Source organism: Oncorhynchus mykiss, chromosome 11, assembly GCF_013265735.2.
Source record: "Oncorhynchus mykiss isolate Arlee chromosome 11, USDA_OmykA_1.1, whole genome shotgun sequence".
NCBI classification, from domain to species: domain Eukaryota; kingdom Metazoa; phylum Chordata; class Actinopteri; order Salmoniformes; family Salmonidae; genus Oncorhynchus; species Oncorhynchus mykiss.
The window spans coordinates 38,847,662-38,861,296 of NC_048575.1; the positions used below are offsets into that span (position 1 = coordinate 38,847,662).

General features: G+C 42.0%; 1 protein-coding gene across 1 annotated transcript; it reads right to left on the reverse strand.

The window, feature by feature from the left end:
- Nucleotides 1-295: 295 nt before the first annotated feature.
- On the reverse strand, nt 296-10,662 carry LOC110535675 (inactive phospholipid phosphatase 7). The gene is made up of 2 exons (XM_021620824.2): nt 10,038-10,662; nt 296-1,752 (listed from the first exon to the last, which is right to left on the reverse strand). The coding sequence occupies exons 1-2, from the start codon at nt 10,525-10,527 to the stop codon at nt 1,367-1,369; spliced, it is 876 nt and encodes a 291-aa protein (XP_021476499.2). The 5' UTR covers nt 10,528-10,662; the 3' UTR covers nt 296-1,366.
- Between the last annotated feature and the right edge of the window lie 2,973 nt (nt 10,663-13,635).

The window sequence follows — 13,635 nt, forward strand, 5'->3', positions numbered from 1 at the left end:
TTGACCTTGTCAGCTCGGGGGTTTGAACTTGCAACCTTCCGGTTACTAGTCCAACGCTCTAACCACTAGGCTACCCTGCCACTACCCTGGTACACCAAGCCATGACATCATTTTCTGGAATTTTCCAAGCTGTTTAAATTCACAGTCAACTTAGTGTATGTAAACTTCTGTCCCACTGGAATTGTGATACAGTGAATTATAAGTGAAATAATCTGTCTGTAAGCAATTGTTGGAAAAATTACTTGTGTCATGCACAAAGTAGATGTCTTAACCGACTTGCCAAAACTATAGTTTGTTAACAAGAAATTTGTGTAGTGGTTGAAAAACAAGTTTTAATGACTCCAACCTAAGTGTATGTAAACTTCTGACTTCAACTGTATATGATGCTCACAAGCCACACAATAGTTGGATATTCATTTCCCACTGAGCAAACAATTTCTGTACTTACAGCATTCTCAGAAATTAATTTTGTCATGTTTTTGTTTGGCAGACAATTTTTTTTATTGACATTTGTCAATACAACTCATGAATGCAACTGTTCATGTCAAATTATTCTACTTGTAGCCCTAAATGTCCTTAAAATAAAATTGTAAAACACTTAGTTGTAAGGCTAAATATGGACTGCAGAGAAATTAAAGTAGTGAGAGAAAAAAAAATATTTTTGGGCCTGATAATACTCTTTTGAGACCCCTCTTTCAAAGTAACTGAAATCTCTTCATCTTCCCATGGTAGCCAAAGTAATGGGCAACTGGGCATTTCATACATGACCATAAGCATGATGGGATGTTAATTGCTTTTTAACTGCTATCAATATACTTTGTGTCCCTCATTTACTCAAGTGTTAACTTTGGCAGTTAGCTGTATCTTCTCGTGCATACTGTACACAAAATATCTGATAGTGAGTCATGTAAAAGTGTGTCTTTCACAAAATTCCTGATAGCTTATGATTGTTTTACTGATACTTGCCATTTTTAAATACATACACTTTCAGGTCCAGAGAATGAGTGTTAAAAACATGTTTTTTTATAAGAAAAATGAATTGTCATAAATGTTGACAAAACTAAAAATTGCGGATCAAAATGTAATAAATAAACCCTAGTCAGAAAGGCATCGGAAATGTGTCACAAGGATGCATTAATTTCCTTGCATACTGCATTTACACTGGAGAAAGAAATTCAGTCAAAGCTGAAAATAACCTTATTATAGGGGTAAATGTGATTAACATACATTATGTCTTCATAGACTTCTATTTAAAATGACATGAGGGCCAGTGAGTGGTTGTGACAGAAGAAATTAACAAAAATAGGGACTGAGGGATAGGAGGATGTAAAGCTTTTGTGGGTTGCCTAAAATGCTGATATTGTCATTAGAAGGGGATCCAACTGAGTTTCCCGATGGAGATTAAAGTCTGGCAAGTGTTGGAGGGCAGCCACACCATTTCAACTAGATTGAAATGGAGATAGCCTAATGCAAAACCAAATCCCACATCTGTCAGGTGGTGGCGGCCAAGAAGGATGCGGGACACGCCGGCCAGGAAAGCCCACAGCACCAGTAAGATGCGCAGAGGGACAGCGAGCACTAAGTGTGACAAAAGGAACTTGGATACCATGGCAGCCCGGCTTGCATGTGCTGCTGGGAAAGAGTAAATGTCCATCGCTATGTAATCAAAGAGGCCAGGTGTCATCTCCCAGGGTCCTTTGCGCTTCACAAGTTTCTGCATACCGGCGACGGTCATTACATCCAGTAAAAGCGCTGAGGAGGGAGAGGAAATGGTGTTAAGGATTAACAGAAAACATCCTAGACCTAGATGATAGACAGTAGGGTAAATACAGCATGTGTATCTGAGTTAGGACCTGTACAAGTTTTACCAGTGCCAACCACTTGTTTTTAAAGTTGGCATTCACCAAATCTGTCCCTGTTTGTAGATTCCAGCCCATCTAGCCTAGCCTACTGTACCAATCACACAAATGGGTTTCTAGGGTCTGGAGAGCAGTTGACTTGACAAAAATACCCAAAAAATAGCATTTCAGATAGTGGCCAGGTAAACAAAACCAAAGAGTGAATTGCTGTCTTACCTTGTCCATAGACTGCTAGTAGGTTAAGGAAACCAAAGTGTAATTTGGTAATTTGGCTGAACTATCCCTTTTTGATGATCTCATAATCCCTTATAAACCTTGTCAGTATCCATGAACTGTTTATAATCTGTTAGTATCATATTATAATGAACCAGTTATTATCAGTTACACATTTTGTTGTGTTACAGCCTTCATTTAAAATTGATTAAATTGAGATGGTGTATCAATACACCCAGTCACTACAAAAACACAGGCGTGCTTCTTAACTAAATTGCCAGAGAGGAAGAACAGCTCAGGGATTTCATGAGGCCAATTGTGACTTTAAAACAGTTACAGAGTTTAATGGCTGTGATAGGAGACAACTGACGCTGGATCAACAACACAAAACAACCACAATACTAACCTAACTGACAGTGTGAAAAGAAGGAAGCCTGTACAGAATGAAAATATTCCAAAGTATGCATTCTGTTGGCAATAAAGTACTTAAGTAAAACTGCAAAAAACGTGGCAAAGAAATTAACTTTATGTCCTGAATACAAAGTATTATGTTTGGGGCAAACCCAACACAATACATCACTGAGTACCACCCGCATATATTCAATGGTGTTTGCATCATGTTATGGGTATGCTTCTCATCGGCAAGGACTAGGGAGTTTTTTTAGGGTAAAAAAATAAGGAATAGACCTAAGCACAGGCCTAGAGGAAGACCTGTTTCAGATTGTTTTTCAACAGACACTGGGAGACAAATTCACCTTTCAGCAGGACAATTATCTAAAACACAAGGCCAAATATTCACTGGAATTGCTTACCAAGATGACATTGAATGTTCCGGGGTACCCTAGTTACAGTTTTTGTAAATCGTCTTGAAAATCTATGGCAAAACATACATGGTTGTCTAGCAATGACCAACAACCAACTCGACAGAGCTTGAATAATTTATTTAATAAGACTAATGTGCAAATATTGTACAAGCCATGTACAATAGTGTAACGGTTTTCTTGATGAGAAGGAGAGTCGGACCAAAATGCGGCGTGTCTATTGCAATCCATGTTTAATGAAGTAACACACTAAACACAAACACTACCAAAACAATAAACTTAACGAAAACCGAAACAGCCTATACTTGTGTAACCTAACACAGAACAATGACATCAGGACACTAAGGACAATCACCCACAAACACACAGTGAAACCCAGGCTACCTAAATATGGTTCCCAATCAGAGACAATGACTAACACCTGCCTCTGATTGAGAACCATATCAGGCCAGACATAGAAATAGACAAACAAGACATCCAACATAGAATGCCCACCAAGTTCACATCCCGACCAACACTAAAACAAGGAAAACACATACGAACGATGGTCAGAACGTGACAGTACCCCCCCTCCAAGGTGCGGACTCCGGACGCACAACTTAAACCTATAGGGGAGGGTGTGGGTGGGCATCTGTCCGCGGTGGCGGCTCTGGCGCTGGACGTGGACCCCACTCCATAATAGTCTTTGTCCACCTCCTTAGCGTCCCTAGATAGGTGACCCTCCTAAGAGACAGCTCGGGACAGAGGGGAAGCTCGGAACAGAAGGACAGCTCGGGACAGAGGTAGCTCGGGACTGATGGGTAGCTCAGCACTGAGAGGAAGCTCAGCACTGAGAGGAAGCTCAGGCAGGTGGTTGGATCCGGCAGATCCTGGCTGGCTGGCGGTTCTGGAAGATCCTGGCTGGCTGGCGGATCCGGAAGAGTCTGGTCGACTGGCAGATCTGGAAGAGTCTGGTCGACTGGCAGATCTGGAAGAGTCTGGTCGACTGGCAGATCTGGAAGAGTCTGGTCGACTGGCAGATCTGGAAGAGTCTGGTCGACTGGCAGATCTAGAAGAGTCTGGTCGACTGGCAGATCTAGAAGAGTCTGGTCGACTGGCAGATCTAGAAGAGTCTGGTCGACTGGCAGATCTAGAAGAGTCTGGTCGACTGGCAGATCTGGAAGAGTCCGGTCGACTGGCAGATCTGGCTGCTCCATGCTGACTGGCTGCTCCATGATGACTGGCAGCTCTGGCTGCTCCATGCTGACTGGCTGCTCCATGCTGACTGGCAGCTCTGGCTGCTCCATGCTGACTGGCTGCTCCATGCTGACTGGCGGCCCTGGCGGCTCCTTGCAGACTGGCAGCTATGGCGGCTCCTTGCAGACAGGCAGCTCCTTGCAGACTGGCAGCTCTATGCAGACTGGCAGCTCCTTGCAGACTGGCAGCTCCTTGCAGACTGGCAGCTCTATGCAGACTGGCAGCTCTATGCAGACTGGCAGCTCTATGCAGACTGGCAGCTCCTTGCAAACTGGCAGCTCTATGCAGACTGGCAGTTCTGAACAGGCGGGAGACTCCGGCAGCGCTGTAGAGAAGGAAGGCTCCGACAGCGCTGGACAGGCGAGGCGCACTGTAGGCCTGATGCGTGGTGCTGGCACTGGTGGTACTGGGCCGAGGACACGCACAGGAAGCCTTGTGCGGGGAGCTGCTACCGGAGGGCTGGGGTGTGGAGGTGGTACTGGAAAGACCGGACCGTGCAGGCGCACTGGAGCTCTTGAGCACCGAGCCTGCCCAACCTTACCTGGTTGAATGCTCACGGTCGCCCTGCCAGTGCGGCGAGGTGGAATAGCCCGCACTGGGCTATGCAGGCGAACCGGAGACACCGTGCGCAAGGCTGGTGCCATGTAAGCCGGCCCAAGGAGACGCACTGGGGACCAGCTGCGTAGAGCCGGCTTCATGGCATTAGGCTCGACGCTCAATCTAGCCCGGCCGACACGCGGAGCTGGAATATACCGCACCGGGCTATGCACCCGCACTGGAGACACCGTGCGCACCACTGCATAACACGGTGCCTGTCCGGTCTCTCTAGCCCCCCGTTAAGCACAGGGAGTTTGCGCAGGTCTCCTACCTGGCGTAGCCATACTCCCTGTTAGCCCCCCCCCCAATACATTTTTGGGGCTGCCTCTCGGGCTTCCTTCCGCGCCGCCGTGCCTGCTTCGCCAACTCCATTCTCTGATAACCTTCCGCGCACTGCTCCATCGAATCCCAGGCGGGCTCCGGCACTCTCCCTGGGTCGGCCGCCCACCTGTCGATCTCCTCCCAAGTCGTATACTCCATACTGTACTCCTCTTTGGGCTGCTCCTGTTGTTTCTTCTCCCGCTGCACCTTTGGGCGGCTACACTCCCCTGGTTTAGCCCAGGGTCCTCTCCCGTCGAGGATTTCCTCCCATGTCCAGAAATCCTTATTGCGCATCTCCTCGCGCTGCTCCTGCCTGTTGACACGCTGCTTGGTCCTTTTGTGGTGGGTGATTCTGTAACGGTTTTCTTGATGAGAAGGAGAGTCGGACCAAAATGCGGCGTGTCTATTGCAATCCATGTTTAATGAAGTAACACACTAAACACAAACACTACCAAAACAATAAACTTAACGAAAACCGAAACAACCTATACTTGTGTAACCTAACACAGAACAATGACATCAGGACACTAAGGACAATCACCCACAAACACACAGTGAAACCCAGGCTACCTAAATATGGTTCCCAATCAGAGACAATGACTAACACCTGCCTCTGATTGAGAACCATATCAGGCCAGACATAGAAATAGACAAACAAGACATCCAACATAGAATGCCCACCCAGTTCACGTCCCGACCATCACTAAAACAAGGAAAACACATACGAACGATGGTCAGAACGTGACAAATAGAGACTTACCCAGAAAGTCTCACAGCTGTAATAGTTGCCAAAGGTGAATCTAAAATGTATTGACTCAGGGGTTGGAATACTTATGTACATGAGATTTTTCTGTAATTATGGGGTATTGTAAAACCTATGAAATCAATTTTGAATTCAGGCTACTTTATGACTACTTCATGAAGGCACTGTATTTTGAGACAGTCGGAAAATTGCTAGCAGGGATTCTTGACCGACGGAAATTTAACTTTTATAGTTGAAAACACCAAGGGCAATTTTATAAGGATAAATATTTATTTTGGGAATTGTAGAATATTTTCTATATTATTCATTTCCATGTCGGCTCTATGCGCGGAAATGCCTTTGTCCTGAGCAGAGGAGCCCAATTTCAAACTCTGCACAAAAAGTGTTTAAAATGAAAGAACTGACAATAATGAATATTAACTGGAAAAGGATGTTATGTAGTGTCTTGCAATAGCCTTCGGTGAATTTAAATAATAATTCTGTAATTACATAAACATGTATACAGAGATTTGGTCAACTCTGTCCGATTTGTTAAAAATCCTAAATTATTCAGGAATGAGCAGGGTCAGTTACAGCATAAGAACCCCTTCTTCATGTCCTAATTACATGTAGTGCCACAAGACCACTCATGGTCTGTAAAGTTCTCTACTTTTGATAGATTTCAAACACACAATATTGACATCACCATGGTCACAATCATAACTGTCAACTCCATCTCCCTGATAAGAAATAGTGTGTGTGTGCCATTCAGAGGGCAAGACAAAATATTAAAGTGCCTTTGAACAGGGTATGGTACTAGATGCACCAGTTTGAGTGTGTCAAGAACTGCAACGCTGCGGGGTTTCTCACACTCAACAGTTTCCTGTGTGTATCAAGAATGGTCCACCACCCAAAGGACATCCAGACAACTTGACACAACTGTGGAAAGCATTGAAGACAACATGGGCCAGTATCCCTGTGGAATGCTTTCGATACCTTGTAGAGTCCATGCTCTGAAGAATTAAGGCTGTTCTGAGGGCAAATATGAGGGCAAATATGTAATATAGCCTACAACTTCACAATAAATATTTATTTTAGACAGGTCTAAAGATGCATGATATGAAGAAAATGTAGTCTATTTAAGAAGAACATAATAGCATACTCTGAGTTGTCCTTATGTTAGGTCCTGACCTGTCAATGCCAAATGGCTGAGGGCTACACTAGTTAATTTAGCAGATAAGATTTTCTTAGAATTCCGTGGAATTATTTTATAGTATGAAGAATACAATTGATCAAAGCAAAATAAAATAGAAAGGATATTTTCTCCAAACGAGAATTATGTGTTGAGAGGTTAACAAAGAAATACACTATCATTCAAAAGTTTGGGGTCACTTAGAAATGTCCTTGTTTTTTTTTTTAAAAAGCAAATTTTTGTCCATTGAAATAACATCAAATTGATCCGAAATACAGTATAGGCATTGTTAATGATAATGTTGTAAATGACTTGTAGCTGAAATGGCAGATTTTTATGGAATATCGACATAGGCGTAGAGGCCCATTATCAGCAACCATCCCTCGTGTTCCAATGGCATGTTGGGTTAGCTAATCCAAGTTTATCACTTTAAAAGGCTAATTGATCATTAGAAAACCCTTTTGCAATTATCTTAGCACAGCTGAAAACTGTTGTTCTTATTAAAGAAGCAATAAAACGGTCCTTCTTTAGACTAGTTGAGTATCTGGAGCATCAGCATTTGTGGGTTCAATTACAGGCTCAAAATGCCTAGAAACAAATAACTTTCTTCTGAAATTCGTCAGTCTATTCTGAGAAATGAAGGGTTTTCCATGCGAGAAATTGCCAAGAAACTGAAGATCTCGCGCAAACTGAAGAACAGCGCAAACTGGCTCTAACCAGTATAGAAAGAGGAGTGGGAGGCCCCGATGCACAACTGAGCAAGAGGACAAATACATTAGAGTGTCTAGTTTGAGAAACAGACGCCTCACAGAAGTCCTCAACTGGCAGCTTAATTAAATAGTACCCGCAAAACACCAGTCTCAATGTCAACAATGAAGAGGCGACTCTGGGTTCCTCTGTCCAGTGTCTCTATTATTTTGCCCAGCTTAATCTTTTCTTTTTAATAGCCAGTCTGAGATATGGCTTTTTCTTTGCAACTCTGCCTAGAAGGCCAGCATCCTGGAGTTGCTGATAATGGGCCTTTGTACACCTATGTAGATATTCCATAAGAAATCTGCCATTTCTGCCATAGTCATTTATAACATTAGCAATGTCTACAATGTATTTCTGATCAATTTGATGTTATTTTAATGGACAAAAAAAGAGCTTTTCTTTCAAAAACAAGTGAAAAAAACAACATCTCTAAGTGACCCCAAACTTTTGAACAGTAGTTTATATATTCCTATATGCTTAATTTAGAGTTATTAATGTAACTTTAGTTGTTCTACAAATGTTGGGCTACATGTTTTAATGATTTGTAATACATTGTAAGGCTGCATGATGCCACTCTAATGATGATTTGAAAAAAGTCGCTTGAAAGGCATGAGCTCTGCTTCGTTTTTTTGTGCAGGCTGTACACACTACATCAGTCACTCATTCACAATTTGACAAGCACTTGATAATGCCTAGAACATGTGTGGCCGTTATGCACACAAAAACAATCCATGCCTTTTGTGGTTAGTGGCCGTTGTGCCCTTCTCTGAGTGCTGCGCGCTCCATCAGGTGATCGGGTCTTTCTCACAGGCTATAAGTGAAGACAGACACATTGGGGACGCAACTGCATGCGTCTTTATGCAATTCCAAGGTGCAAAATGAAGATATTGGAAGAACTGTCCATATTTACTTTTCGTCAGCCAACAAGATGAGTAGGCCTAACGAACAGCAAAAGCACTTGCCTATGTCAATTTACTATCCCCCATAGTATAAAATATTATTTCTTGACATTATAAGCGCAGCAATGTGCACATGGTAGTAGGCTACAAGAGCGAATGTTCCATTAGCAGAAAACATCATTATCAAAAGTAACCGCAAATTAAATTATTCATGTAATTCTTCTATTATAAAGGTGCATTTTTATGCTGAAAATGATCCTCCCCCAACTGGTATGCCAGTTAGGCTCTACACCCCTTATAGATTGTGCTTAACTTGAAGTTATTTGGCCACTTTAGTTGTGATAGAAACCTTATTACAACATATAGACTTATGGGCTAGGCTACACGAGGTGTGCGACTATGATTCAAAAAAGTCAACAACAACAAAAGGAATCATTTCTTATACTGGGCATCATTCACAAGTGATAATATAAAAATTCACTTGTGATAATATTGTCACCCATCAGACTATTCTTGATATAATATTGTCTTAACATATACTAAAAAATATATGTGTGAAATTTGTTTTGATTTAGAATGGACCATAATCATGCACCTATATTGAAACAGGGGCACCGGGAAAAGATACATGTTATCTACGCATTCAAATAGCGAATGGAGGACGCTTTTCCTCTTAGTTTATTTTCAAATAAATATAGTAGGCCTAGCCTATAGAAAGCTGATGGGATCCTCGTCATTTATTAGGGGCCATCACTCTGTTTTCTCCGGCAATTGCATAGCCTATAGAAATGTTGTGCAACATGAGCGCATGGACTCTCATGAAGTGTTTGATTAGATTTTAGAATACATTTGCATTGATGTCAGAGTGATTAGAGGGACAATAGAGTGCTGAGTACCAGGCAGTTAGCAAGTTTGGTAGGCTACTAATGACCAGCAGCAGCATCATAGCTTGGGGAAGCCTAATTACTGTGACTAAACGGTCACGTGGAATTTGACTGCCTTCATGACTCGTGACCGCTGGTGTGGCGGTAATACAGTCACCGCAACAGCCCTATGTACACATCGACCTGAAATACCTCTGCACATTGATCTGGTACAGGTAGCTCCATTCTTGTGTATTTTTTGTATTCCTCGTGCTACTATTTTATTTTGAACATCGTTGGGAAGTCTACACCAGTTGTATTCATTGCATGTGGCACATATAATTTGATTTGAATAAGCTGTACATAAGGGATGGAATTAAATGCACAGACAACAGCCTATTAATACTCCTCAAGAGTGGTGGAAACAAAAACTAAATTCAGTCAGAAAAAAACACTGTGAAGAAGTGTCCCTTATGCTTGAATGATTCGAGTCTGCCACATTTGATGACAAAAAGGTCAATCGAAAAATTAAATCACTTACCAAGAAGCAAATTGACCAGAACTTCTTGTCCTGCCATTGTGTTGCTTCTGGTGAGACATATAATTGTGCCAACAATCCAAGGGATGCCATGACCAGTGATTGCAAGCAGGTTGACCATGGAGCGCACACTGCCCCATGAGGAGTGAGAATATGCGCAAACCCCAAGCCTTTTGGACATGCATATATCAATCGCCAAAAGAGAGTTCATTGCAATGGCCTTAAACGAGGGGTTGAGTTGTATGCAATCCTCTTCTGGAAGTTTAACAGATTCTCTGCGGTCCTCAGTGTTATTTTCAAGTGGCTCCTGCTGCACATTTTGAGGTTGCTGCTGCTGCTGTTGGCTTGGCTGGCGTTTCAGTGAACCAGGCCGTCTTAATGTCCCCTGTGCCTCGTTGCTATTTCTGAGAGGCTGGTTCAGTGAAATAAACTCCAGTCTGTTGATCGGGTCATTCTGATCTCTCATCCTGGATCTGGTCTGATTTACAGGCATTTTGATATCAAATTAGAAAAACCTGACAATTCCCCCTTTCCATGTAGCAGGGACGTTATTACTGATATGGTGAAGAGTTGTCTGCAGAGAGATCAAGTGTTGCTCTGAGGCGCCAACTCAGTGTGAGTTATAAATAGATCTACTGCCTTGCTTCTCTATCTGTATGACTGCACATGGCTCCTCGATTTCAGCCATTTTTATTTTGCATACAAGACAAGTGACTGTACATAACTAGGGCCGAGCTCCCTGGCATCCAGGAACTCTATACCAGGCGGTGTCAGAGCAAGGCCCTAAAAATAGTTAGACTCCAGCAACCCAAGTCATAGACATTTCTCTTTGCTCCCACATGGCAAGCAGTACCAATGCACCAATTATGGAATCAATAGAACCCTGAACAGCTTCTACCCCCAAACCATAAGACTGCTAAATATCCACATCCATGGGACAGTAGTGGAGAGGGTAGTACGTTTTAAGTTCCTCGGCATACACATCACAGACAAACTGAATTGGTCCACCCACACAGACAGCATCGTGAAGAAGGCACAGCAGCACCTCTTCAACCTCAGGAGGCTGAAGAAATTCGGCTTGTCACCAAAAGCACTCACAAACTTCTGCAGATGCACAATCGAGAGCATCCTGTCGGGCTGTATCACCGCCTGGTACGGCAACTGCTCCGCTCACAACCGTAAGGCTCTCCAGAGGGTAGTGAGGTCTGCACAACGCATCACCGGGGGCAAACTACCTGCCCTCCAGGACACCTTTATGTCACAGGAAGGCCATAAAGATCATCAAGGACAACAACCACGAGCCACTGCCTGTTCACCCCGCTATCATCCAGAAGGCGAGGTCAGTACAGGTGCATCAAAGCATGGACCGAGAGACTGAAAAGCAACTTCTATCTCAAGGTCATCAGACTGTTTAACAGCCATCACTAACACCGAGAGGTTGCTGCCTACACACAGACTTGAAATCATTGGCCACTTTAATAAAGGGATAACTCGTCACTTTAATAATGGCACCTTAATAATCTTGAAAAATATTGCATTACTCATCTCATATGTATATACTGTATTTTATATTATCTATCGCATCTTGCCAATGCTGCTCTGTCATTGCTCATATTTATATGTACATATTCTTATTCCATTCCTTTACTTAGATTTGTGTGTATTAGGTAGTTGTGGAATTGTTATATTACATGTTAGATATTGCTGCACTGTTGGAACTAGAAGCACAAGCATTTCGCTACACTTGCAATAACATCTGCTAACCATGTGTATGTGACCAATAAAATTTGATTTGATTTATAGCCAGGTTATTGTTATTCATCGTGTATTTATTATTACATGTTATTACTTTTATATTATTTCTCTATTTGAAATTTTGGCTTTGTTGGGAAGGGGCCATATGTAAGCATTTCACTCTTAATCTATACCTGTAGTTTACAAAGCACATGACGAATACAATTTGATTTTAAATGACTGACAGTAACCTCAGCCAATCGACCATGGACTATTATTAAGATATAAAAATGATAGCTGCAGAGGTGGCACCACAGTTCAAAAGTTTTTCCTGATCTCATGACCTGGTCTAGTAAACCACCCCCATCATGATCACATTCGTAGGCTATGACATAGTCCAACGTTAACTTTTTTCTCACTGGCCAGAACAGAATTTCTATTGGCCCGGAAATGGAGTAGTTTATCAATGTGGCGCTGCCCCTTTAACTTCTTATGGCTTCAGGGGCACTATTGAGTAACTTGGATGAAAGGTGTCCAGAGGTGCCCAGAGTAAATGGCCTGCTCCTCAGTCTCAGTTGCTAATATATGCATATTATTAGTATTGGATAAAAAACACTGAAGTTTCTAAAACTATTTGAATGATGTCTGTGAGTATAACATAACTCGTATGGCAGGCAAAAACCTGAGAACAAATCCAAACAGGAAGTGAGAAATCTGAGGTTGGTATATATTCAACCCATTCCCTATTGAAATCCCCTTGAGATATGAATTAAGATTCACTTCCTAGGGCTTCTACTAGATGTCAACTGTCTATAGACATTTGAATGAGGCTTCTACTGTGTTGTGGGACTGAATAAGAACAGAATGCATCAGACTACTGGCAGAGAGCCAGTTCCAGGTCTAGCATAGCATAGCACATTTTATCTTCCTACGTTACATTCCTCCTCAAGACACAGAAGAATTCTCCGGTTGGAACTTTATTGAAGATATATGATAAAAACATCCCAATGATAGATTCTGTACTTAGTTTGAAATGTTTCTTCGACCTGTAATATAACTTTTTGAAGATTTTGCCCGAAAAAATGGTCAACCAACTCTGGGGTGGATAGGTGTACCAAACGCACTAACAAAAGTAGCTAATTGGACATAAATAACGGACATTATCGAACAAATCCAGCATTTATTGTGGACCTGGGATTCCTGGGAGTGCATTCTGATGAAGATCATCAAAGGTAAGGGAATATTTAGCATGTCATTTATGGTTTATGTTGACTACAACATGGCAGCTAATTTTGCATGGTTTGCTTTTTCCATAAAGTTTTTTTTTATCTGATACAGCGGTTGCATTAAGGACAGGTATATCTATAATTCCATGTGTATAACTTGTATTATCATCTACATTTATGATGAGTATTTCTGTTGAATCGATGTGGCTATGCAAAATCACTGGATGTTTTTGGAACTAGTGAATGTAACGCGCCAATGTAAACTCAGATTTTTTTATATAAATATGAACTTTATCAAACAAAACATACAAGTATTGTGTAACATGAAGTCCGATGAGTGTCATTTGATGAAGATCATCAAAGTTTAGTGATTAACTTTCTCTATTTGTGCTTTTTGTGACTCCTCTCTTTGGCTGGGAAAATGGCTGTTTTTATTGTGGATTGGTGATGACCTAAAATAATCGTTTGTGGTGCTTTTGCCGTAAAGCCTATTTGAAATCGGACACTGTGGTGGGATTAACAACAAGACTACCTTTAAAACGGTATAAGATACATGTATGTTTGAGGAATTTTAATTCTGAGATTTCTGTTGTTTTTAATTTGGCGCCCTGCACTTTCACTGGCTGTTGTCATATCATCCC